This window comes from Haemaphysalis longicornis, unplaced genomic scaffold, assembly GCF_048455015.1.
Source record: "Haemaphysalis longicornis isolate Haplotype H1 unplaced genomic scaffold, Haemaphysalis longicornis Haplotype H1 scaffold_5, whole genome shotgun sequence".
In the NCBI taxonomy this organism is placed as follows: domain Eukaryota; kingdom Metazoa; phylum Arthropoda; class Arachnida; order Ixodida; family Ixodidae; genus Haemaphysalis; species Haemaphysalis longicornis.
In genome coordinates this window covers 99,198,786-99,224,397 of record NW_027526385.1, presented here as the reverse complement: position 1 = coordinate 99,224,397, position 25,612 = coordinate 99,198,786, and the positions used below count along the sequence as shown (strand labels likewise).

Here is a 25,612-nt window from a genome sequence, read left to right as displayed (position 1 = left end):
CCGTGCCCATATATCTTGCTAAGAGAGCCTTTCCGCCACCCCGCTTGTAAAGCTATGTTCTGGTAAACTCAGCTGGCTACTGTTCCACATTGTACAAGGCTGTGATGATGGATTATAAGTTCCTATTGAAGTCCGTGCTTTTAAACATGCCATAAATCACCATGTCCATGCTTTTTTAAACCGGAGAAGTGGTGTACTTTGTAAAATGCAGCATAGGAACTTACCTGCACCGTCATATGAACATGAATGGTGTTGCAAAGTACTCTGAATAGACCCGTACATAAGTAAATGCATTGGCAGTTTAAAAACACTTGCACTGGCACTAGAAGCAAGTAGGGCATTTGAAGAAGTGCAAGGTGCTCTCAATGAGTCATTGTGGTTAGGAGAAAAACAACATTTATTTATTGCAACACACAGTCAACCACACAGTGGAATTATTACAGAAACAGATACACAAAATATGCAGCACAATAAATATGTTCTAACAACAGAGTAAAACATTGCCAATCACTTTCAATGCTTCCTATACAACACTGGGTACATTGTTTCTAAAAGCGAACTCTTATAATGCAACACAATGTGGATGTTCATGGAATACCTCGAATATGTACAAGCATCTCATTTCAAACCAGAATACAAAATAAATAAATGGCCACATATGCAGTGAGCTTTGAGATTGATTGACTGACTGGTTGTAGGGTTTAACGCACCAACAAAACGCCGGCGATGAGGCGCGCCGTAGTGGAGGGCTTCTGGATTAATTTTGACCACCTGGGGATCTTTAACGTGCACCGAAATCTCGTACATACAGACATTTTTGCTTTTCGTCTCCATCAGAAAAGTGGTCGAGAAAACAGTCGTTGCTGGAACATTGCCCCCAGGGAAAGATACTAAAATGGTAAATAAGACTTTTCTTCTTTGCAAGGCTGCCTCCATCTCATTCAAAAATCTAAGCTCCCAAAATTGTTAGGTGTGAACAGGGAAGTGCCAATCATTTGCCTTATTTTTCACAGCACATATTGCCTTTCTGCACTTTTGTTTCAAGGAAATAATAGGTGGTTACTAGTGTGACCCATGCACCCACCGCAAAACTGAAACACCTAAACAGCTGAACTAAAACTTCGCTTTAGTGGGTAGGACAATCTCAGACAGTCAGGGTTCAAGTAAGGAGTTTGTTTGCTCTCTGAAGTTGGAATTCAACTCACGTGTTCCCAAATTATGTGAAGATGTAATTTACTTGAGTAAATACCACAGGTTAAACAAATTTATTGCTAACCTTTTGGGTTATATCTGAAGGCACGATACATGCAGTTAGGAATACACGATGCCCCGACTGTATTACAATTATGTGCTGTCCTGAGAAAGTTGTATAATCATCGCCTGTGGAACAGCACGTCACTGTAAAAGCTCGTTAATTCGAACTCCAAGGGGAGGCCATCTCACTTCGAATAATTGAAAATTCAAACTAGTAATGAAAGTGGACCATAACAGCAGTACGCTCCAATTGGGAAGCAGCAGAGCATGCCAGCACTTTGATGCGCGAAAAAGCCCGAGATTGCAGCCTGCTTTTTGTTCCAGAAGTTGACAGTCGGCACTTTTTGCTCCAACAAATGTATCTAGCGGAAAGCCAAGTCTTTGCCTTCTTCAAAACTACAGAAGAGATGGGCTGTCAGAGGCACTCTATCCGTCCACGACCTCTGGAAGGATAGCTACGCTATGTATCGTCCTCGTCCTCGTTGTCAGTGGCAGTGAACGGTACTGCACTTTTGATGTAAGATACGATGCCCTCTGCTGTCAGCGCACCATACACACCCACTTTTTCATCAACATAATTCGCAAAGCGTCTTCCAAAATGTCCACCGTGTGGTATAATTAGATTGGTTTTAACCAATTTTTCCCCCTTCATTATACGCAGCCTAGATTGTAGGCACAATGGCACTAGTTCGAATTATCCAGGACTGAACCTATTGGGGTTCAAATTAACGGGCTTCATTACACACAGACTTTAATGAAGACTTGGCCAAACCAAATCATCCACTTCCAATTCTTCATAAATTCGAATTATTGAAGTTTTAATTAACGAGCTTTAACTGCACTGTATTTCTACAATAAACACATTTGAATGATATTTATGTACATAATTGGCGTCTGGCATACACAGGTGTGTGTTGTTGGGATTGAAAGGCAGATTGGCTGTCTCAGCTATAATTGCATCGAGGCATGTCTGGACCTGTTCCCTTGTTTCCTAAAAAGTTAGAAAAGAGTTTTATTAACCATTATGCAGGGTTACCTTACCATAGCCTAGAGAATATTTTTCGTTTCGCTTGATGTGCTCTTGAAACCGCCTTGTTCTTTTATCTTTAAACCCAGTTGTAATTATTAAAAGAAAACTACTTCGATTCAGGTTGCCTTAATACTAAGATTGTAATGTATATTGGTTACATTACCCATTATCATGACGATGACAAGAGATAGCTTGTTTTCTTATTTTGCACTTGTTACAAAGGCAGGAAAAATTGGGTGGTGTTTTCACTCTGACTTTCTGAACATTTTCCTGGTGTTTTCTTTTCACTTGATAGTGAGAAACTCACTTTTTTATCAACCAAGCGGCAGTTTTTATATATAATGTGCCAATACAGACTGGTTCGCACAACAAAGGTAAGAACGCGAAAACAGGTTTTTGTTGATGCCTGAACCCGGCAGGCATTTTACGGTTGTTATGTTCGTTACACCTCAGTACAGAACGGCACCAAATTTGTGGTTACCAGTGATGCCAGTGAAGCAGCTTCCGCTGTCAGTAGTGAGTGGATTGTACAAGTTGGCGCTCAAATTTTTACTTCTCTTGGGCTGGTGAAACTCGGCTCTGAACAAACTTCCATTTCCTGTCACTGAAAAATAAAAGATTGTTGTACTTACTTTGATGTAAACCTAATTACCTAAAATTGTACAGCCAATTACCAAAATTTAATAAAGCCCATCTTTTTGCTGGTCATCAGCATAGCACATCTCAGGTTTTTGAGGATCACCCGTTTGTGATCGTAGATTTTTACTAACGAAAATTTTCGTGGAGAAAATTTGTTTGATTGATTCTGGGTTTAACGCGCTGACGCAATGCAGGAGATGAGGTGCGCCATAGTGGAGGGCTCCGGATTAATTTTGACCACCTGGAGATCTTTAATGTTCGCCAAAATGTCGTACACACGGGAGTTTTTGCTTTTCGCCACCATCAGAAAAGCGGCCACAGCGAGAAAATTTGTTTAAGGGGGACACTGTCTCAAAACAACTTCTTTTACTTTTCAAGTAACCTTCGTGAAACTTGTCAGTCTTGCTGTTTTTTTTCCCACTGGTTTCAAATACGCCATTATTTTCTCAGTTGGTCGATTAGTTCCCAAGATAATTAGAGATAATCAGCCATTTTTGGTCAAACAATAGACAAAACAGTGTTGGTCATAAAACTGTAATTTTACATTTTCCAATACTGTGAACACTGGTGAGTGCAATAAGAGAATCGGTTTCTTGCTGCAGCACTTGGACCTAATTTCACAGCTCATTAAACTTCGGTGGCACCAGTGGCAAGGAACCATTTTGAGTGCCCATTTCAAACACCTAAGTTTAATGAGCTGTAAAATTAGTTCCCAGCAATAATGGGCTGTAGCACCATTATGCGCTCACTGCTACCACCCAACACATTTAAATTTCCCGCCCTCACAGTGCCTGCGTGCCCCCTGCCTGAAACTGCGCCAGCAGGCGTTCTGTTCTTTCTGTGCTTGCTTTTCCTCCCGCACGTGCCGGCGTTGCACTGCCACTTTTTTCGCTTACTATCGTGAAAATCAACCCAACGAACGTTCCTAACTAAATGAACGTGGGCGCTGCCGGTTAAGTACGTATATTTTGCCTCAAATGTACCTGCAGTTTTCTTGGCGCCAAACAATGGGGAGATGTATGACAAGCGCCAGCCATTCATGAGCTTCGAATGCTTATGACTATATAAACCGCTTGGCTTTTGACGCTTTTGTGGGGCGCTGCTACAACGGGACCGCTACAACGGAGTTCCGTATGGCTCTACTTGGGTCCAGCGAGCGAGCTACGACGACAAGGCGAGCCCCTAAAGTGCTCTGCCCTTAAAAAAGGAGAGAGCTGAAGGCAAGGGTAAGTTTAGTACTGCCCACACACCCACCACCTTCATTTTTCCTCCAGTTCAGCTTCTTGTGTTCCCTTGAACAAAAGAGCATCCTGCCTCGGCGTCGATGGTCAGACAGTACACCAGGAGTCAGGAGGAAATGAACCACGTCAACTGCTGCCTCTGACTATGCCTGTCAGAAAGAAAAGAAAACATTTTTTTAAAGACATCAGCATACAAGATCCCGTTCCCCTGTGGGAACAAGCCTCCCACTTCCTTTACACACCCAGCGCCACCCAGCAGTTCACTCCCGACACACCCTCTATTGCTTCGAATGCCCCAGTAGTCCAATGGGTAAGATTATGGGGTTTGGCGCGAATGGCCCGAGTTCGAGCCCCAGCAGTGCTGAAAGCTTTGCTTCACTCTCTTTTGCTGTAAAATGTTCTCAGGCCCAATTCTACACATTGTTTTCATAAACAAGGTTGGTTTCTTTAAATAAGGGTAGCCGTACGCTGTGATGTGATGTGTCTTTCTTGCTTCGAGCAAGTATTGCCACAATTATGGCGAAAGCTAGAGTTCTTTCCTTTCTTTTTTTGAGGGGGGGAAATCTTGCTCAATCTCCCTAAGTGGGTGTGCTCTCGCGCAGCTTTTTGCAATGCGGGAATAGGGGCCAGATAAAGGAACACTCGCACGTTCCCGTTACTTCCACTACAAGAATGTGTGTGTGTGTGTGTGTGTGTGTGTGTGTGCACATGTGCATGCGTACAAATACCCCCAGCACCTGCCATTAGATACCAATTCCTTAGAAAAGGAAGGAACACCTCGGAAAAAAAAAACTGGTATTTTCCAGGTACGTTGTAAAACATCGCCAGGCTCTGGCCATAGATGAGGAAAGTACACTTCACAACTACCTATTTGTCTACTCGATTGCACAGAAGAGCTACTGCTGCTTAACAGTACTAACACAACCCCGCTACACTTTTTCATTGAACACCTAACCACTAGTTCGGATGTGTGTTGGTATCCTGCAATATTGTTTGCATGTGTACTTTTATCCACGCAAACTGAAGGACCACTTCTCTAAGAGTTAAGTGTGGGACTAACTTCTCGTATGGGCGGGCGAGCCATTTTTGTGGATTGCTGCCAGAATGGCTCACAAGAAAAGTGTCCACAAAATGTCGCTCGCGTCATTTTTGACGCGTTGACTACTCTCTCGACTACCTCAAACACACCCTCCAAGACGGCAGTGAATAGCAAAAGAGTGGACATGTCTCCTTGCCCAACATCCGCAGGGAGCTCGTCAAACAGTGGAGAGCTCTTCAAATGATGTCTGCACATTGATTGCATGTCATCAATATACCATGCAGGCCCAGTCATGACTTTGGCTCTGCAGTGCTGCTATAGCTGCTGTGGTCTCTCATGAATTAGACAAGTTTTTTTATATAAAGGCAGGGCAAAGAGGTTGATTATATTTGGAAGATTTCTTAGCTAACTTGCATGCTTACATAAATGTGGTCACATGTTTACTAAATTGAATAAACTTAAGGTGGTAATTTATAAAACTATTACTTTAGTAAATACATGGAACAGATATGCTGACAGTATAATGAACTTCGTTTAACTGTGTGATAGTGCTTATAAATTAGAATTATGTCAGCATATTATTGGATATGATATAGTATGCATAGCCACAAGCAAAACTATGGTTGTGCGTAATGTCTTCTAATGCGGCCCTGCCGTCCCTACCCTACTCCTCGCACTAAATGGCTGTATCATCCCACTTTTGACATCAGTGAGGTGCAGATTAAGAAGAGGAACGTGTGGACGTTTGCCTGCATATAAATACAGCCATCACCTGTCATCATTTTTCCCACTCCAGCCAATTCTTCGCAAAGAAGAATTAAGTGCAAGTTCTTTTTTTCTCGCTAGTCTTACGCCTTCAGCCCCAAACCCAACACGACATATGGTTTACTCACCACTGAGTGAGTCGGCACCCAAAATCCGTAGAAATGGGCATCCCGCAACAAGTACGCTGACTGCATCGCTGTTGAGGTTGCAGCAGCCATTGATGAGAAACTCCTGCGCCACAAAAACTTGGATTTAATAAGCACTGATGTTACACAAACATTGGCAAAAACAGCTCTGTATTGTTACTACAATCATTGCCTTGTGTATATTGTTCTCACAGTTCACAACATTTCAGTGTACACCCGGCCAATTTTTTACCAATATCACAGGAGCGTTGCCGAACGAACCTTGCGCTGAATGAAGCTTGCGTTCGGCAAGGTAGATTTCTCTGTTTTTAGTTGGTGCCACGTGCCTGGTCTTGAAGAAAAATTTCGAGTATGGCAGGCAGTGTGATAAGAGAATAACGAAAATCAAGGGCGGCCCTCTGCTCTTGGAACAGCCTAGCAGACGACGGCAGCAGCGGCGCCCTTGCTTGGTGCGCATGCGGCTACTCTTGTCGAGTTTGCCGTATCACTCCATCACGCAGCGATGATCGACCGAACAGTCGACGCTCCCGTGATATTGGTAAAAAATTGGGCGGGTGTACAATATGACATATGCTTTGTTCCATTCGGGAAATTCCTCCATATGCACGTTATGAAGTGTCACTGTTACATCATTAGATTAGCAATAATCATTAATGTCTCTTTTTTGGAATTAGCTCCATGAAGACAAATTACAATCTTGCTTGATTTGAAAGAACTAGCTTTCGGTAACTCACTCAGCTCCATCTCAGCCATCTCAGCCACGAAAGATGTTTTTTTAACACTTTCAGGGTCAATGACGTACAGGTACGTCCTTTGCAAACACCTTCAAAATGGTCAAGGATGCACATGTACGTCATCGCTTGTCTGTTTAAAAAGTGCGTCCCTTTTCGATCATTTTTCTCGCTTGGCATGTGCTGCCACATTGTGGAAATAAGTGAAACTTTTTTTTTGCACCGATGGCTCTTATTTTCTTTTTTTGCGCTTTACTACAGCGCCAATTCAGCCCACTATCGCTTGCGCATCGGCTCACGCGCGGGCCTGCGGGGGCTGGTTTCAGTTTCGTCCACCGTGCGCTTCCCGCTTCTTCTGCCCGTGAAACTCTTAGAATTTTTCTAATGTTACTCATGAATAAACCACACGTATGTAACAACACAAACGATTTTCTTGTTGCTTTATGATAACCGTATCACCCTAAAAAAATTACATTTTTTCCTCGAGCTAAATTTGTCCGAAGAATTTACATCAGCGATCAGCAAAAACTGATCAGCAATAACTCGACCCTGGGGGTTCGCTTTATTTGACGAAAAAATTTGACCCTCAAAGGGTTAACCAAGAAAACGCAAGAAATATTGAAAAACTGTTACATTTCGCGCTCCAGTAGGCAGGAGAGTAATATGGGCCAAAACTAAAACATAGTCATCAACATCTTGACCGCATGTTAGCATTCCAGTAATACGATCAAGCGAATGTAGAGGCCCAACTGCAATTGCCCAGTTATGTTTTTTGCACTGGTTAATTAAGGTCGGCAGCCACCAATCACAGAAACGAGATTCTCTGACGTCGTAGAGAGCGGAGCCGTGCGCTGCATGTGTTTCCCCTAGCATCTCCATCATTTGTTTGAAGTTTGTGATAAAACTGGCAGACAGCAGTTTCTTTAATAAACCAAACTTGTATCTTGTCTCTGTGGCCCCCTTAACAATGCAGGTCACACGTGTTTTGCTGAAACCAATTCCTCTGAACAGACTGCACCAAACTGAGCTGCACAGAAAGAGGTAAAAGTGCTAACTAAAAAAATTTCTCCCACCTCCCCTCGCGGGAACCCCTGTGTAGATGCGACGCATAGGGGGTTCCGTTGTTGTTTCCGTTAGGTTTATTCTCCCATCGCGTGAAACGTGCCGTGAACCCCCTGCCGCAGCTATGAAGCAACGTGGCGCGGCTATGACGCAACACAATCCAACACAATCCACTTTAATCCAATCCAATCCAACCCAATCGAATCCAATCAAATGCCCCTCGCGAGAGAGTGTTCGCTATCGGAGAGGAGAGGGGGTGAGCGGCAGAAAGCGCAGCTCGCGCGGCGAGCAGAATGGGGGAGGGGTGTGGACGGACAACAACAACGCCGTATGGAGGAACAAGGCGACTGAATGAGATGCAGTCGCATCTAAAAGATGCCCCCCTCAGACAATCTACACATTCAGAGTGGGAGAAAAATATGAACAACCACTATCTTTGTGAGTAGCTCCAGTACTTATTGGGCATTGTTCTTAAGTGTTCTGTTCTGGCGCAGTATTCTTTACTTGACAAAGCAAAATTCAGCTTACCTGTAATGTGAACCTACATGCACCTTCAAGGAGAGCTCTCACACCACAGGGAGTTATCTGCAGTGGAAAAATTCAGAGTTAATTTTTTCCTTCGAAAGAACTGGGAATACACACATGCGCACAATACATACAAGAACAAAGAATAGTCCTTCACATAAAAGCAACATCCTTTGGTTCACATCCTAGTGTACCAAACATCAGTGATTTCCTTGGGTTTGTTCAATTCAGCCACACTGCTTGAAAGAGCTCACAATGGTGCATTGATGGTTCCATTTTTTTTTGCTGCACCAGTTCAAGGGGTGCAGCTTCAGAGCGACACTAGTGCCATACAGAAACAAATGCCAAACTGTAGGCGTGCAGCTTTTCTGTTTTGCGTAGCCCATTGTTGTTTGGGCAGTCTTTCACTTCTTCACGTGGTTTTCCACACTAAACTTGTTTAGCACAATTGGAGACTTTTTTTTCTTCTGAGAAGTGCGAAGAATATTTTGTGTGTGTGAACATCGTCGCTTCGCCGAAAGATAACGAACTGTGCCACATTCCCAACTGTCATTCAAGTAGCCGTAGAGCTTGTAGATTCCGACAGTGAGGACAAAGAGTTCGACGATTTGGCCGCAACGATAGCTGTAAACTGGGGAGAACCGGCAGGAATCATGTTTCCCATTGCTGTGAAGAGGTCGTTGGCAGATATCTTGAGCTCCAATTCAAGCGAATATTCCAGCTGTCACACGAGACTTGCAATAATCTGGCAGCTACCACTACGTCATCTTTCCTCCTGTAGTTTCACGTAGGGTGCCCACGGATCAGTGCTCGGGAAAAGTGTCTCGTTCTGAAGTACCTCGGGTTTGACAGGTTTGACATATCTGACAGGTTTGACATATCAGAATCATCTCTGCACGTGTATATTGAGAGGGTGCTCAACCTTTTGCACAGCTTCAGTGCTCAAGCGATCTGTAACGCCTTCTGGACATTGAAGGTACAGAATCAAACAAATAAATAAATAAACTCTGCGCACTGCCCATGCCATCCACTTTAAATGCATCAATTTCCGACCGCACAGACAGACCCTGAAACAGTAATTTGTCATCAAGCCAAGCAGGTTTACCTGGGTGGACGAAAAGCTGACGTGTTTCAGGCTTGGGCAGCCCTCTCCGAGTGCTCTCAGGCAGGCATCGTCAACGTTTGGGCACTTGTCCAGCCTCAAGGTCGTCAAGTTCTTGTTCTGCTCAGCAATCACCGAGACCACCTCAGGTGTGACGCCCCTCAGTCCCGTGAGCTGCACTTCTTCGAGCTCGTGAAAGCATCTGAGGGTTTCCAGGAGACCTGGCAAAAACAACAGCCAGCCAACAGCGAGTACCGTCAAAGGACATATTTGTGCAGCCATCGCATTAAAAGAAAAGAAGAAACTCAGCATTAATTAAAGCAGCCGTGAAGACAAAATCCACATTTCGTTCATTAAATAAACTGCTTTGTCCTACTAAAGCCTGTACTACATGGAGCGATTTCGCCTGCGAATTCGCTGATGCGGCGCCGCTCGTGCGGCAAAACCACCTTTTTTCGTTGCTGCGGCAAAGTGCCAAACATTTGAGCGGTAGAGCAAACGCCACTCGTGCGGCGTGTGCGGCGTAGAGGGGCCGGACCTGCGGCCAATAGGAGCACAGCTCGGCACCACTTGCACGCTTGGAAACCAGATGGCTTCGACATGGTAAAAAAGCGCACTAAAACGAGGACACAAGAAAAAGGCGGTGACACGGGACGAGCGCTAGGGACGAGCGGGACTAGCGCTCGTCCCGTGTCACCGCCTTTTTCTTGTGTCCTCGTTTTAGGGCGCTTTTTTACCATGTCGAAGTCCCATCACCAACTAGCCCAAATTTCTGCCCTGAAAAACCAGATGGCGTTGCTTGTATGAGCGCGACAAAAGCGCTGGCACACCAAAACGTTTGTCTTCTCTGCTGTGTGTGCGTATATTGAAAAAGAATTGGCGAAATTCTTATATAAAACCGCAAATAAACTTATATTTACCGCAAACCAGGCAGAAACAACTTGCCAAGAGAGTAAAATTAAACCGCCCTCGTTAAAATTACAACAACCTTTGCTGGTGGCAAACTTAATTCAGTCTGCAAACAAGGTGCATCTGAAATGAAAATCACGGCGTTCGCAGGCCCCATGTAGACGACAATTCCAGGCATTGCGAACTTCGCAAGTGCGAATGTTCGTTCCAGCGGATTCGCAGGCGAAATTCGCTCCATGTAGAACGGGCTTAACAGAGATACCAATTCTATTGCAAACTTCGAACAAATAATGGAGATGTTGAAGAGCAATAGATGAAGCAGTGACTGTCCAGCCATTTCTCTATGATGTCACTGTATCTCGTTTGTGCGATTCGCAGCTGCCGGCCTAAGCCACTATCAAGAAACGTGACTGGGCGACTGCAGTGGGGCCTCTGTTACACTTGACTGTATCACTTGAATGCTAACATGCAGTTCACATACTGATGAAGAAGTGACAACTGGGCTAGTTGGTAATGCATACGGGACATCTTGAAGGTAGCGCACTTAAACACGGACACCAGGGAAAGAACTGAACGCTGTGGTTTGTCAATTCTTTCCCTAGTGTCCCATACACATGTCCCATACACATACTGATGACCTTCTTTTTAGTGCTGGTCCACACTATGTCCCTCCCACCCATGATACAATGCAGAATTTGAAAGTTTTTCAATATCTCTTTTGCTTTTTTGGTTAAAAAAAATCTTTCTGGGTTGAAATGGGGCTGAGTAAGCTACCACAGGTTTGTTCTTTCAAATTGAGCAAAGTTGTATTCTGTCTTCATTGCCCCTTCAATTTTCTTCCCTAAGACAAACACAGACCCCTCCCTACTCAATCTGCCACTCAATAATGTTGGGTTTGCCTTGAGAAGAGATATGATGATTCTGCTTCCAATTTCTGCTGTCAGCATGACAAATGCTAACCTCACGAGAGGGGGGTCGTGACCTCCTGTCGTCAAAATGCACTATGGCACATTACTTCCCTTTATTATCTAATCCGCTGCTACCTGCCACAAGGAGCAGATTGTTGTGACAGTGAGTCACGATCTACACACGTAGATGCAGATGAACTCTGGCTTGAAGCAAGGTGTACACCTTTTGTCAAAATTTTCTAGGCCACACGGGAAGTGCGCAGGCCGCAAAAAATTTAACTTACAAGACTACATCTGGAGCGAGGTTGAAAAAACGTTTTGTGCCAAAAAGCTAGAAAAACACCTTTCTTTCTTACTGTAATAAAATATTTTTGTCACATTAAAAGGTAAGAGAGAAAAAGAGAAAATTGTTACTGCCCCAAGGGCTAATTCGGGGGAGGGGTGGTGACAGAGAGAGGAAGGTCCCCAGTTCTTTTTCTTTGAATTCTTTGTGGTCGGTTAGGCTTAGGATTAGCCTAGAAAAATTTGACAAAAGGTGTACATCATTGCCTAGGATTTAAAAAGAACCTGTGTGGAGAAGGCTTCAAACAATGAACACTTGAAACTTGATGTATATCCTACATGCTTCTTCCTAATGTGCCGCGTCTCCACCACGTACTTCAGACAACTCCCACTTTCCGTCATGCAAATCCATTTCTTCCTCCCTACCTAAGTGTTTGTGTTTTATTCCTTCACGGGAACTCGCACCTACCCCTCTTCTTTATCCATCCCTTGGTAGAAATTCTGCTTTGGGTAAGCCACCTGAGTATCCTCTGCACCACAAACAGGCCTGGGTACACTTTATCTCTCGTTTTCAAATTCAGACACCTTCAACACGTTTGTATGGATCTATGGAAATCTACGATGCTCGCTTTCTCTCTCTAGTGTTAGATCCGTTTTTTTTCCAGGGCTATTAAAGCTGATTAACGTTTGGTTTTTTATTCAAAGTACCTAGTAATAGTTGAAGTGTGTGTTAGCACTGGGAGTGCACACTCGCATACCATTCCTTTCACTGACAAATGTTGCCAGCCATTCAAAACTTTTGACTACTGGCACCTATATAGAAGTACTGGCAACAAATGTGTGTTGTTTTTTAGATTTTTGCTATGCTTTTTCGAGTATCTGGAAACACAAAAACAATAATGATTACGACCGGCCAACTCGCCAGACATTTTTGTCTTTCCAATCAAGATTCCACCCTTGGCATAGGCTTCAAAAGCACCCTATAGCCCCCTTCCCCTAGCTCAAAACATTAGTCCCGTCGCAAACAGTAGGTCTGAAACTAGCCAGGGGCACTAGTGGATGTAAAAGTGACAAAAATACACCAAAAAGGTGACGATAGACATTAAAGGACCCAAGAAACATCTGACTTTGAGTCATCCTTTTAACTATGCTAAGGATTGTTGGTTTCGTTCCTGGCCAACATGCAGTCCATTGTAAGGCAATGAATCTGACTGGCTGAAACTACCTACGCCAGTGCCATCACACACCTTCAGCCCATTTCACCTCGTAAAACGGCTAAGCTCCCATTCCCCAGCTGCTCGAGATCCGTTAAAATTAATTTTCAAGCAACAATTGATGCTGATAATTACAGAAAAGTACCTTCGTATCTTCACAAAGCAAACGACGTCAATTTTTAGAAATCGAACTTTGGCGACTTTCTCAAAAGATATGTAAGAATTAGGTACCAACCAACACGAGTATGCACAAAGAATGCACTGAACTGTTTTCGTCGAAGGCGTCCGCAGGATTCGATGACAGAGTCAGCTTCTTGAGTTTCACGCACTTCCTTAGGTGGGTAAGACCCCTGCCGGTAATTGGGTTTCCAGCCAAGTCGGCCTGCAGTGATCCGCTGTGGAACACCTGCACAATTATGAGTGAAAAAGGAAGAAGAAAGGCACTCATTTAGGCAGGGTGTGCTGGTGTCTAATAACCACATCACACGGCAAATCTAACGTCATTTAATCGAATGACATTAGACATAAATGACATCCGGTTTGGCCCTGCGGGTCTACACGGCAAAGTAAATGTGATTTGATTATGATAGTGGTGATGATTAGCATATAGTTATCAGGGGGTTAATTGCGCATAAGCGCTCAAATGATACAATAAAACAGAGCCAGAGGACCCACTGCAATCGCCCAGCCACCAATTGCACAAACAGGATACTGTTACGTAATATTAAGAAATCACCCGAAAGTGGTCAGGGTGTCATCATGCATTCTTTAATATTTTCCATTGTTTGTTCGAACTTTGCGATAACAATTGGTACCCCTGTTATCGGTACAAAGTGTCTTTTTAATGAACCAACTTGTACTTTGTCTTGTCTTCATGGCCCATTCAACCTTTCAACGTGTTCCTGCGACTGGAGCTCATTAGGAATTTATTGCGATAGTCCTGATTCACTGAACAAGCTACTGTCATCTGCGCGGCTTAACTATCCTCTATTCCTTCGTGCGCGTGCGTGTGTGTGCGTGTGTGTGAGTGAGTGAGTGTGTGTGTGTGTGTGTGAGAGAGAGAGAGAGAGAGAGAGAGAGAGAGAGAGAGAGAGAGAGATAAGGGAGCGTGAGAGCGAGATAGCACTACGTGCGTGAGTGCATGCGCAAGTGTGCAGAGAGAGGGGGGAGGGGAGGTAGAGAGAAAGAATGGAACTTACAACCGGCAGAACTTCGTCCGTAATTCCATGCTGCTTACGCACTCTTTCGTAGTAGTAATCGGCTAGACGTGGAGGCAGGGAAATGTTGCAGAAGCAATCCAACACGGCTCGCACGCTCAGCGTGTCCAGACACCTGCGATAGAATTTCGCACGGCAGCGCAGCTAGCTGTCACAACTTCGCAAATGCAATAAAACGGCGCATTCGATACTAGGTCTTCTATTTCTGCCTTTCTGCGCTCAATATCCGCGTTCAATAAGTGTACTTGTTAGATAGGAATGTAGTATTTGCGCTGCTTTTTGCCCTGTAAGCGAGAAATTGGAGAGTCAAAGCAGCCGTATGAAGTAAAATGTCAAGAGAGCAACCTACATGTCTTGTAAAAGCTTGACATTCCGTCCGCCACTGCTTGTTCGATTGCTCATCTTGCGCAAAGTCAAATGTGCGTTCATTCACCTCGTAGAAACTTACTAAATTTTGTATTATTTGAATTATTGCGAACAAATGTAGGTCCCGCTAGATCCATAACAGACACAAGCCCATTTAAACGGACCGCATTTGTTTTAGTTCCACAATCGTCCAAAATTAAAAATAATTAAGCAACATAAAATATTGCTATAACTTTATTTTAATATATTTGTAGATAAAAATATTTAAAATATTGATTACTGCTTGTTTCAAAATGTTAAACCGCGGTTCTAATTTTTGGTTGCCAGGCAACGGCTTGTAAACAAACGTGCTCCCGAGTCTGCTTTCGTAAACATGAGACGAGGTCGGTTTCGTGCAATTATACTGCTTCAGTTCGGGCTCTTAGCCATTGACGTTACACTCAACGTCTTGTCGGAACTTCATGGACGCTCGGCAGTCACTTTACTGCTGCTTTTCATGTAAGACACGGCAATATCTTCAGCCGGTTGTTCGTGGCTTTAAGTTCGATCTAAAATCTAGTGCGTTTGTTTTGTCCGTACAGCGTTCAAGACTTCTGCATCGTATCAAGCTTGTTGGTCATGTGCCTTACCATCTTCAACACCTACGCGTTCCAGGCAGGACTCTTCAGAGAGGTCATGTCGAGGTTCAAGACGCCGGTAGCGGCGAACCTACTGTACCTGGCGCTGTCCCTAGGGCTTCACGTGTGGTCCATGGCAAGTTACAATTATCCGCTCTCCGTTAAAATAAGAAAATTGCAAGAGAAGGGCGTAGCATCTTACAAGCTTTTTTTTTCTTCAGGAAACAACGGAAGATGAGCCTTCAAAGCAGCGACAACTGTCCCGGCAAAGCAGCGCCGTCGATGTCACGTTGTTTACTCTTCAGAGATTTGGTAATTTATTGCGTTCGGAAAATATTGGGATTGGCGTGCTAACCTTGTTCGTGCGTCAAAATTTCAGCGCCGTGTAAGGGGGATTTTAAGAGGCGTTGGCGCAACTACCTAGTTTAATTTGTTGCGCCAAGACTTGGCGCAACCCTATAACTAAGCACGATTTAAACGACGTTGGCGCAACTATCGAGTCTAATTTGTTGCGCCAAGCACGGCGATAGCGATGCAAAGAAATAAATTTGCCGCGCGGTGCGAACGATGTGCTTTTGACATAAAACACGAGTACATGCGCCCGCAGCAACTTGTAGGGCATTCGCACTGTTTTTACATCTACAGAGTAACTTCGTTATAACGAACACTGATATAGCGAATTATCGGCTGTAGCGAACTAAATACTACCTTTGGTTGGTGACACTTATTCTTTTATAACGAAAGTGAAACTGTGAGAGCCGCGCGAAATATCGGATATAAGGAAGATGCGTGACCAGTGTACTTGGAATAACTTCCAGTGCACGAAACTGCAGCAGTAGAAAAGGCCCCTTTGTTTGTGAACACTGTGGAAAATTTCATCCTGCTCAGTGCTGTGAAAAGCCACCAGATCACATTCTAGGAATGCACGCCTGTTCTGTCAAATGAACTTTGTTCTGTTGTGATTTCCTGTTTCATGTTCTGGTTCATTGAGCTTGAAATTCCACAAGGACCAAGATAAGGGTTACCTTGTTTATAGAAGGTTCGAAGACTAAAATAATGTGTTTTTGTATCAAGGTTTTTTCCAGGAGCAAGATTACTGATTGGTTTGAATCGATTTTGAGCTCTACTGTTACAACGAATATCGGATATAACGAACTAAATTACAGTCCCGATACTACTTTGTTATAACGATCAAGGTTCGACTGCAATTGAATTTCATTTAAATAATAAGGTGCACTTTTTAAAATCCGTTTCTAATTTTTCTTTCCAGTGGGTGTGTGGCACTACTACTTCTACAAGAAGACCGCTTTGCGCATGGCTGACGACCGTCTGTACAGGCCAAGCGAGAAGCGCTCTTCAAAAGAAGCTCCGAGCGCATTGCAGCCGACATGATGCCTCCAAACGTCTTTGTCGATATCACCAGATTGGACTGCACTGATCCTGCAGTTCACTACTGTGGCTTTTCCGGTGCTGTTAAATCACTAACTGTGGAACCATTGGCTGCATACACTCAACGCAGAGGACAATCACACAATAGGTGACCTGGAGTGTTCATTGCAGTTACAGTTCTCCCTAAGACGTACACGGCACACAGTTCAAATAGTGACTGCAAAGCTGTTTGTGAAGTAGCTTGTGATTTCTTGGCAGCAGTCTTTACACAGTAGCTCTGTGATGGCATTCCGCGTGGCAGGTGTTGAAGGACAACAGATACCTGTTTTTCGCACAGTTACATCTGTGGGGGCATATGAAGAGCTTCTGTAATACCCGTGCCACACGTACACGAAAAATGACTGAATGACATTATTTGGGCGGGCCGTGCTACTCAAGAAAACGCAAAGGCATTAAATGTGTTAGGCATGATGGGAATAATGACCCAAAAGAGAAATGCACTCATATTTTAGATGTTTTTAACGGAGAGAAAAAACGTCTTACAAAGGTTTTTTGTGAAAGAAAACATTATGGGAAATAGTGTTATCTAAAAAATGGTGCGAGCCGTTCCTAAAAGTGGCCTCAGCAGCTGCCGTCGCCTACCAGCAGTAGGCGACGGCAAATTCAAAATGACTAGCGACACAATGTTTTGCCTTTTTGCCTCTATTTAGTGAACTTCATCTTCTTCAGAACTTCGCTACAAAGAGTGCACAAAAAATAATCTTATTTGGAAGTTCAAATACGTTTCTGCGTCAACAGTCTGGTGCTGAGAGTTTCGTTGGTTCCATTTGGTGGTGATCGCGTTCGAGAGTGGGCAGATTTAAGGCAATAGTAAAGGCAACGAGTTGTTCGGTACTCCTTGAAAATTAAGTTAAACCAAAAATGACATTAGAGCGAGTGGCATTAGATTTTTGCGTGTAGCAGCGAATTAATGGCATCAAAACAAGGCATTAAGCACTTGTGTTATTTTTCGTGCACGTTTGCCACGGGTATAGAGAGGGGTAGTGTAAAGCATGTGTCACGCAGTTTTTGTACCAACACTTGCCAAATATTGGCCCAAAAAATGTGGCTTACCTAGCAGCAAAGAGATATACTTTGAACAAAAAGTACTTCAATTTGGTTCTACCACTAAGGCTTCTTCGTGAATTTTATCTTTAAACCAGCAGACAAGAAAAAAATGTCCAATCTGGTATCAATCGATCATTTGAATAACAGAAAAACTGATACCTAACAGATACATAACTTGTCTTTATTAACATAAAAAGAGTTTATCAGCCCTCCCACTCTCTGAAGTAGGGTGACCAACGAAGTTGTGATGTTCTAAAACGATGAAACTATAGTCATGCACGACTACAGTGAGAATGGGTGTGCCGACTGCGTGAAGCCACTAAGGCCAATTGAGCACCCATCGATGGGCCTGGTCCACAGCAGCAACTAAAATTGCACCACAGGCATCATGTACACAGCAGTGAACACTCCGAGTGCAGAGTGAAGCCAAAGTTTTGTCGAGCAATAGCTCGTTTGTTGCGCCAGGAGTGCGGAGTGAACCCACATTTTCTTATACCACAAGCCCTTACTCTTTGCACCTATTCCCCTCTGCACCCCCCCCCCTCCCCACCCACCCATCCTGCAACAAACAATCATTATACACTACGACTTTTTCTTTGTCTACATCCGGGGTAGTCATGTACAGCTTTTCTCTAAGAAAAGGAATAAACATGTGCTTGGTTCTTTGCTTCAGCCCACATTTTCAGTGGTGTTACACCCATTGGTGCATAAATGGATACTGACCAAGTGTCGGCGCCTTCGGCATGCAAAATGGAGGACTACTCTCATCACAAATCGGCAAAAACAAAGTTCTTTTATTAAGTCTTACGTCAATGAACTAGAAAAACAAAGGAAGCAAACTTCCAAGGCTGGGGATGTTGGTGCCGTCACGTGCCTACTCGTCATCCGGAGGGACGCCAAGCTCGGCGTCGGTCCATTTGGTTCCGTCCGGCCGAAGGAAGTGGCCCTGCAACGACATACATAGCGAATGAATGACGAGCGGTCAAATAAAAATCCAGCCACCTTCGCAATTAAGATGGGAAGACTGGGGAAACAGCGGAGCTAGTGGTCTTCACTAGCTTTAAAGGGACCCTGCAACAATATTTGAGTAGTGCAAGTAAACCTGCACGACGTTTAGATTACACTGCCAGGAATACCTGAGCCAAATAATACACGTGCACGTGAAGCGGTGAGCACACAAATCACTGTGAAAGATGCGGGAAAAGCCAACCGCGCTCTCTTCAATTTTCCGTATTATGCACCCCTGGCATGGCCTAAATGACATCATCAAGGCCATGGCTCTCCTATTGGCTGTCGCTGGTCAACTTCGCGGCTTATTTGTCGCATTTCCTGTGACGATCCGCCGTCGTCGGCGCTGAGTACCAACCTCTTCCATGCCTGAACCTGTACACACAGTTTTGGCATTTCTTTTGTGCTATGAGTGCACGCAGAGTTTTAGTGGCGAACTCAATACTCCCCTTTCAACAAGACAGCTTGACAACAAACGTTTATTGCTTCAAAAATGCCCTACCAGCCTGAGTGCTTGCAGGGCTGCCATGCCTGCTTTTTTTGTGGCACCAGACCGGAAATAGACCCCTCCACGTTGCAAAGAAAGAAGAAAACTCGCCGGCATGTGATATGTCGAAGGCCGCCAAAGAGAACGCCATGAGCCACTCCCCTCTCCGGGAGAGAGCACACAGTTTTCGTCGTGTCGTCCGTGGTCGAGTTGAGATTATGCGCGATTTCTCATCGCCAAAGTTTTGGTGATAGTGAACAGATTTTCATAATTCCTGCGGGAGCAAATTGCTGGGACAATAGACTTTACCCCAAAATACATTTCGAGTAGTCGATGGTAAGTGCTGCGGGTAAGTCCCTAGCTTTAACTTGGATTTTCTTAGGTCTGCCCATCTTATCGGTAGATTGGACACTGATGGCGCCAAGCATACGCCGTCTCTCTCAACTAGGAGAACGTCAGAGCTTACATCATCACTAGGCACAGCCAATCCCAGAAACACGCCTCTCCACCTGAACATCTGTCCGCTTGAACTCAGCCAAAGTCCAAAGCCAACGTCTGTGCTACGAACCAAAGGAAATGCTGAGTGCGCCAAATGCTATGACAGCGCAATCAGATAGACGCCGTTTTTCATAACACGAGGGACCCAGGTTCAATTGCAACCACTTGAGGAATTTTTTTCTCTTGAGGCACGCACTCCCCACACCTGCTTGTCGGCTCTTTTCCTCCTCGCCACTTTCGCTCACACTTCTTGGCCCAGCATTTTTCTCCACTGCGCTTTGTTGAAGCGAGCAGCTTTGAGCGACGCCAGGCGGGGATGAAACTCAAGCTTAAACAGCTTTACTGTTAATAGAGAAACTTCAACAGGCCAAGTACACAGCACCTGCTGATTCCATGACCACTGAGGGTTCTTGTGCGTGCACTAATAAGTGAGAATTGTTTTAAAAAGTTCAAATTCTGGTGGTTTTACACGCCAAAGCCACACGCTGGGCTATGAGGTACGCTGTAATGGAGGGCTCCGTAGAAATTTTGACTACCTGGGAATCTTTAATGTGCGCCAAAATATCAAATGCGCGGGCGTTTTCACTTTTCACAACCATCTGGAAAGCAGCCACCGTGGCCAGGAATCGAACCCACGTCCTTGGGCTCAGCTGTGCAACAACTTAGCCACTCAGTCATTGTGGCAGGTTACCGATTACCCGAAAGGAAACAGTCTGTTGCCAAAAATGTGTAGCTGGTGAACTATAGACATTTAGTCATTAAAACCACGTAAATGTAGACAACTGTAAAAAAAAACACGACAACAAAATCAAACCAAATGAAATGAAGACCTACTCAATTTTGCTATTGATAGCCAAATCCGGCAACCACCGTTGGTCGCAAAAAAGTAAAAAATTTTAACAACTGAAAGTACCAAGAACGCAAAGGTCTACCCAAATCAAAGGCGTCACACAATTACTAACTTAAAAAGGAGCTTAAATTGAAGCCATGAAATCACAAAAGTCCATATAGCCTAGTGCCTCCACATAAACCAAATAAGAAGAAAACGACCTTGCTTGATTTGACATGTTATTTCAAAGCCACCAAGAAAACATAAGCTTAGTGGAAAGGAGAAAGAGCAAGAATGCTTCTGCACTTGCAGACAATTTTTATAATTTTTGTAGCTTTCTTTACCTTGCTAGAGTATATACATATAAGTGAAAAACTAGTTTATGACGTCGTATTCGGGAGCACCAAGCTTGGCTTTTTCTTTTCATGAAGTAACCACAAAGAAGTCAAACTATGACTCAAGTCAACAGCCATTTGACATTGCTGCAGAGTATCGGACATTTTAAGGCCCGACTCTAAAACTGCTCGAAAGGAAAAAGCTGCAGGCATTTGACCCAACTTATCGTGTTGTACAATGCAAGAGGTGGCCAGATATCAGGTAGCACCAACAGAACAGTGCCAGAACAACGGGTTGTTCCCGAGTCTCTCAAGCCCCTCTGAGCGTTGTGTCACCTTTTAGGAGTGTAAAAGCAACATGACATGGGAACGGCGCCTACTCACAGTGACGTGTTCGTACTCGGTCATCATGTGGTAGAAGAACCACCACCACGCCAGGGTCATGATGCCCACGGCCATCTTGGTGTCCCGGGGGTCCACTTCGGGCACCGACCGGTAGATCCAGTCACCACCACTGCGGGGAGACGGGTTACGTTCATCATAATCACCATCATCAGCAACAACAACAACAGCCTATTTAAAGGGCCACAAAGCCAAGACACAACTCTGGTTCGTTAAAAAGACTACGTTGTCCCGACAACAGTGAAACCATTCTTATCGCAAACTTCGAGCAAATAATGGCGATCTTAGGGAAAGAAGGCAAAGTAGTGGTAACTGCCCAGCAACTTTCTGGCAGGGTCTCTACGATGTTACAGATTCGTGTCTGTGCAATCAGTGAATGCCATTGTCAAGAAACATTACTGGACGACTGTTGTGGAGCCGGTAGTTTCGGTTGGTCGTGTCGCTTGCACGATACCTTGCAGTTGTGGCCTCTGTTGTGCCACTGCAGCCCCTACTGCGACACTGTTGACGTCGAATATTTCTGGAATTTTTTTCACTAAGAAAAAACCGTATTTTGTGGCTGGAATAGAGCTGAATTAGTTAGCAAGAATTAGTTTATTTCAAAGTGAACAAATTTGTATTTCGTCTTCGTAACCTGAGAACATCAGCATACGCAGGGTGCTACAATAATATATGAGCATTTTTAAACTACCTTAATTTACAACACAATGAACATCAGCATACACAGGGTGCTACAATAATACATGAGCATTTTTAAACTACCTTAATTTACAACACAATGACCCTTTTGCAGTGAAATACTACACGAAGTTCTAAATTTATGGCCTAATTTAATTAAAAATAACACCCCGGACGCCAGCACACCAGTTTTCCAGCAATCGATCAAAAACCAGTGTCTGCCACTGGCACAGAAGCTGACCGGAAAAATATTTTCACTCACGCCTTTCAGGCTGGCTCAGTGCTGTCGACATTCCAAACGTTAGTACAAATGATGCTCCTTTCATTCCCTGCGTAAAGCTACTTAAGTATATTTTAAGCCCGGTGCATTGTCTTATTTGCATCGATATTGCTGCCACAAACTAGCAACATAAAAAAAAAACATTACAAAATCAATACGCAAACTGCGGTTTTGGTCCCATAATACTCATTTGCACACTACGCATCTCTGTTAAGCTGCTTTGTAGTTTTAGCTTGCATTAAAGCACATAAGTATTTTTTTCACCAGTCAGCAACACACTGCAGAAAGCGTTGCAAACCAGAGCCACTAAATTTGAAAACTAGTTTCGTTGCTGCCGCAATCTTTTTGCGTTCATGTTCGGATCTAATCATATCGATCTGCAGCTCAGATAACCGCTACCTATTCTGTAATATCAGTAGCTCTAAAGTAGAGTTAATTACAAAAGTTAAAAGCGCCAAACGAGATTATTTTTACAAGCAACCAGGCATGTGTCCGTGTTGCAAGAACCGACTAGAGGTTATGAAGTACAGGAAATTACAAGGCGTGAGGAAGCGACAACTTACCCTCCACTGTGCCTTACGCTTGCCCGGGTGACTGGGACGATGGCTCTGCGAGCTTTGACGGCTGTTCTAACTAAACCGCCGAACATTTTGGCGAAATCGGAAAATTTGACCTTCTCTAACCACACAGCAGCAGCCGCCGCAGCCGAGCCGTGGCCCTTCCGCAACTGCAAGGCTTGGCCGCGTCTATCTACTTCTCAACGTTACGCTACAAATTACCACAATTTTTACAACTACAAATAAAATTTGGAAGTGGATATTTTGCCGGCTGCCGGCATTTTTTTCTCACGGGAATTATGCCGGCACAACGGTGGCGCTACCATCGCAGCTGGCGGAGTGCCGGCAAAATTACAAAAGCGGAAAATGCCGGCAGCCGGCATTTTCCGCCCGTTGTAAAGTTATGCCGGCAACCGGCATTTTCTGGTCCTGTTAATTATGCCGGCAGCTGGCATTTTTTACGGGTGTATGCACGTACCGGCTTCCGACACACTATGTCGTTAATTATGCCGACAGTTTCTACGCCTGTTAAATATGCCGACCGTCGCAAAGGTTTGGGTGCTGGTATTACATTTCAGGATATAACGCCGGATACGAATAACGAATCAAAGTAGTTTTAACGTTTTAATGTTTTTTTTTCAAATAATTTCAGGATATTCAGAGCCAAATCCGGAAATATTCAGTGACTCAGTGCTGATAATGTCCGGTCACAGGAGCTCACCGCGCGCAGGCCTGCCATACGAGCCGTAAAATGCTATGTGGGCAGGCCCTCAAGATCCTTTTTCCTCAAATTTATAGTGTGCAATGCGGTGGAAGCTGCGCAAGTTGTCCGCAGCAAAAGTAAACAAACTGTATCACTGCGACTCGCTTCCTGGCTCATATGCGCGCGCCGGGGAACAGCACACGTACAAACCGCTGAGGGACAAAGGCTCGAAACGCAGCCTAAGATCTGTTTTTGGGAAACAATTTTTAAAAACAATAGTAAATGTACGAAAATAAATCAAGCACAGATAAATTATGCAGCCTACATGGCTGAAATGAAACGCAGGGTGGCGAAACCGTTAGTGCACATGTCGTCTGCTCAAAGTTTAGACGCGCTCTTCTCGCAGAGTTCATTCTGGACACATGGCGCAATCGGTGAGTTCTCCTCGTAAAAAATACTGAAATCAAAATACCATTAAAGACTGCAGCAGTAAACGTACATATTATTAACTTTGTCCGTTCAGATAAAATTAGCAATACCGTACTAATAATTGCGTTCAAAATATTTGCAAGTCTCTTGATTTGAGCAGCCTTGTACTCTTCTTGCCACAGGTAATGCTTAGGGTGAAAGGGGCGGCTTTCTGCATTTGCATGAGCATGAGTGCAAGAGCGAAAAAATATCACGTGTCCACTAACCCTACGCATACCCCCCCCCCCCTTTTTTTTTTTTTTTTTTGCTGTGGGTTCTATTATAGTTTTTCTTCGGATTTTTTTTTTCTCTCTCCTTCGCTCTCTCGCACATGGAGGCTCTCGCACACGCGCGCTTGCCGAGTCCTATTTAGCACGCGCGCTCCGGAAAGTTGGCGCTCATGCGCCCCTAGCTCTTCTTGGGCGCTTGCATTTCGACGCTCACGTGTGGTTTCTGTTATGCCTCTCCCTGTATTGTATTTCTATAGGCTACATTGTTGTCAATTGAGCGCCCACTGAGGGCGCCTAACTTACCGCGAAGGAAAGCGAGAATAGGGGCCGGGGCTTCCGGTTCTACCTGCCGAGACAGGAGACTGAAAGGTCCTTTCAAAACCCCCTTCACGGTGATTTAGGTGCCTCAGCTCTATTGAGAACAATATAGCCTCCATAGTACCTTGTGGTCTGAACTATAGTTAAGCGCTCCGCACGCATGTTTCTTGTGCGTGCGCTGGTGAGCGCACACATGTGGTAATAATTTTCTTCTGGAAAGCAAATAGCTACAATAAACAGTAGACACAATGACATTTTTCTGCCCCTTGTGTGGTTCTTTCGAGTCATCTCTTCCCGAAGAGAACTCGCGCTCATTCGATCCGTGTCTCCTGTTTGCGCGTGTCCTCGGACTACCTACCACTCGATACCACGGCACTTGGTAGCCCGCGGAAAGGATGGCGCCGTCGGACGACGACTTCGACGAAGCCTCCTCAACGGCGTTGAACAAGCCACCGCCGTTAGCTACGGATCCCAAACCTACGGAAACGACGGCAACGCCGGGCGACGACGTCGCGGCTTGTTCCTCGGCGTCGTGCGAGCCAGTTGCCAGTGATGTGACTTTCCGCGTAGGTGATCGGTTCACAAGTTTTACCGAACTGGAAGCGAAGATAGAAGCCTACAGCCAAGCCCACTTTGTGCAGCTTTGGCGGAGGGATGCACGCACCATAGAGGCAGCAAAGAAGAGAGTTGGAAAGATTGCAAACAACATGTCAGAGGCACTAAAGTACCAGAGTGTCAAGTACTGCTGCATCCACGGAGGCAAGAAGTTCACGACACAAGCGTCTGCACGTGCATCTTCGTAAGTAATCATTACGTTGTAATTTTTTACATTAGTTCTAATTTTTACATTACGTTCTAATTTTTTACAACTGCGCTTGTGTTGTTTTCATGTGTTCTTGTCCCCGTTAATTTGAGCGCAGTTTGTTTTTTGAGATGCATCATTACCAACTCGCCCAACTTTCAACCCTTTTATAGTTCAAACACGATGGAAAGCCATTCGCGGTACTGGTGACCGGTGCAGTATGTTTGCTGCGAGTAAAGACAGAATACAGCTTTGTTTATTTTGAGAGAACTAGACTTAAGTACTTCACTCAACTTCATTCCAGTCACAAAAGATGTTTTTGACCAAAAAACGAAGTATTAAAAAATTTAAATTTCACGCTACAGTGACGTGTTGTGGCCAGGAGTGACGTCAAATGGGCCAACACTAAAAACATACATTTCAGTGTGTTAACTGCATGCCAGCATTTAAGTAATGCAATCGAATGGAAGTGTA

At 44.4% G+C, this 25,612-nt stretch overlaps 3 protein-coding genes across 13 annotated transcripts; 1 reads left to right on the top strand and 2 right to left on the bottom strand.

The window, feature by feature from the left end:
- Window positions 1-379: 379 nt before the first annotated feature.
- On the bottom strand, window positions 380-14,591 carry LOC144138614 (protein AMN1 homolog). Of its 9 annotated transcripts, none has more exons than XR_013315916.1 (9): window positions 14,414-14,591; window positions 14,047-14,179; window positions 13,115-13,253; window positions 9,538-9,755; window positions 8,436-8,492; window positions 6,097-6,199; window positions 4,181-4,313; window positions 2,766-2,888; window positions 380-2,245 (listed from the first exon to the last, which is right to left on the bottom strand). XR_013315916.1 is itself a non-coding variant. In XM_077670991.1 (7 exons), exons 1-7 carry the CDS (start codon window positions 14,491-14,493, stop codon window positions 4,291-4,293), a joined length of 753 nt encoding a protein of 250 aa, XP_077527117.1. In that variant the 5' UTR covers window positions 14,494-14,591; the 3' UTR covers window positions 380-4,290. The 9 variants fall into 9 exon arrangements, 2 of the variants coding, with proteins under 2 accessions (XP_077527117.1, XP_077527118.1); XR_013315914.1 differs by having other exon boundaries at window positions 4,174-4,313; window positions 14,414-14,590; XR_013315915.1 differs by having other exon boundaries at window positions 4,178-4,313; window positions 14,414-14,590.
- Window positions 7,577-18,174, top strand: LOC144138615 (transmembrane protein 138-like). 3 transcript variants are annotated; one of them, XM_077670994.1, is made up of 4 exons: window positions 7,577-7,886; window positions 15,012-15,183; window positions 15,269-15,359; window positions 16,318-18,174. In XM_077670994.1, exons 1-4 carry the CDS (start codon window positions 7,813-7,815, stop codon window positions 16,437-16,439), a joined length of 459 nt encoding a protein of 152 aa, XP_077527120.1. In that variant the 5' UTR covers window positions 7,577-7,812; the 3' UTR covers window positions 16,440-18,174. The 3 variants fall into 3 exon arrangements, with proteins under 3 accessions (XP_077527120.1, XP_077527119.1, XP_077527121.1); XM_077670993.1 differs by lacking the exon at window positions 7,577-7,886 and adding an exon at window positions 14,669-14,928; XM_077670995.1 differs by lacking the exon at window positions 7,577-7,886 and adding an exon at window positions 14,800-14,928 and having other exon boundaries at window positions 15,085-15,183; window positions 16,318-18,173.
- A 143-nt stretch (window positions 18,175-18,317) lies between these two features.
- LOC144138617 (NADH dehydrogenase [ubiquinone] 1 beta subcomplex subunit 2, mitochondrial-like) lies at window positions 18,318-22,807 on the bottom strand. Its single transcript, XM_077670996.1, has 3 exons — window positions 22,624-22,807; window positions 21,085-21,214; window positions 18,318-18,489 (listed from the first exon to the last, which is right to left on the bottom strand). The coding sequence occupies exons 1-3, from the start codon at window positions 22,707-22,709 to the stop codon at window positions 18,418-18,420; spliced, it is 288 nt and encodes a 95-aa protein (XP_077527122.1). The 5' UTR covers window positions 22,710-22,807; the 3' UTR covers window positions 18,318-18,417.
- Window positions 22,808-25,612: the final 2,805 nt, after the last annotated feature.

Bases quoted from the DNA above. Each gene is read 5' to 3' on its own strand.
- LOC144138614 (XM_077670991.1), bottom strand. From the start codon at position 14,493: ATGAACGCACATTTGACTTTGCGCAAGATGAGCAATCGAACAAGCAGT. The intron at 14,180-14,413 runs GTAGGTTGCTCT...ATTCTATCGCAG, and splicing joins GTCAAGCTTTTACAAGACAT to GTGTCTGGACACGCTGAGCG. The intron at 8,493-9,537 runs GTAAACCTGCTT...TTTCCACTGCAG, and splicing joins TCAGCTTTTCGTCCACCCAG to ATAACTCCCTGTGGTGTGAG.
- LOC144138615 (XM_077670993.1), top strand. From the start codon at position 14,804: ATGAGACGAGGTCGGTTTCGTGCAATTATACTGCTTCAGTTCGGGCTC. The intron at 14,929-15,011 runs GTAAGACACGGC...TTGTCCGTACAG, and splicing joins ACTTTACTGCTGCTTTTCAT to CGTTCAAGACTTCTGCATCG. The intron at 15,360-16,317 runs GTAATTTATTGC...TTTTCTTTCCAG, and splicing joins GTTTACTCTTCAGAGATTTG to TGGGTGTGTGGCACTACTAC.
- LOC144138617 (XM_077670996.1), bottom strand. From the start codon at position 22,709: ATGTTCGGCGGTTTAGTTAGAACAGCCGTCAAAGCTCGCAGAGCCATC. The intron at 21,215-22,623 runs GTAAGTTGTCGC...GTCTCCCCGCAG, and splicing joins AGCGTAAGGCACAGTGGAGG to TGGTGGTGACTGGATCTACC. The intron at 18,490-21,084 runs GTGAGTAGGCGC...ATGTCGTTGCAG, and splicing joins CCGAGTACGAACACGTCACT to GGCCACTTCCTTCGGCCGGA.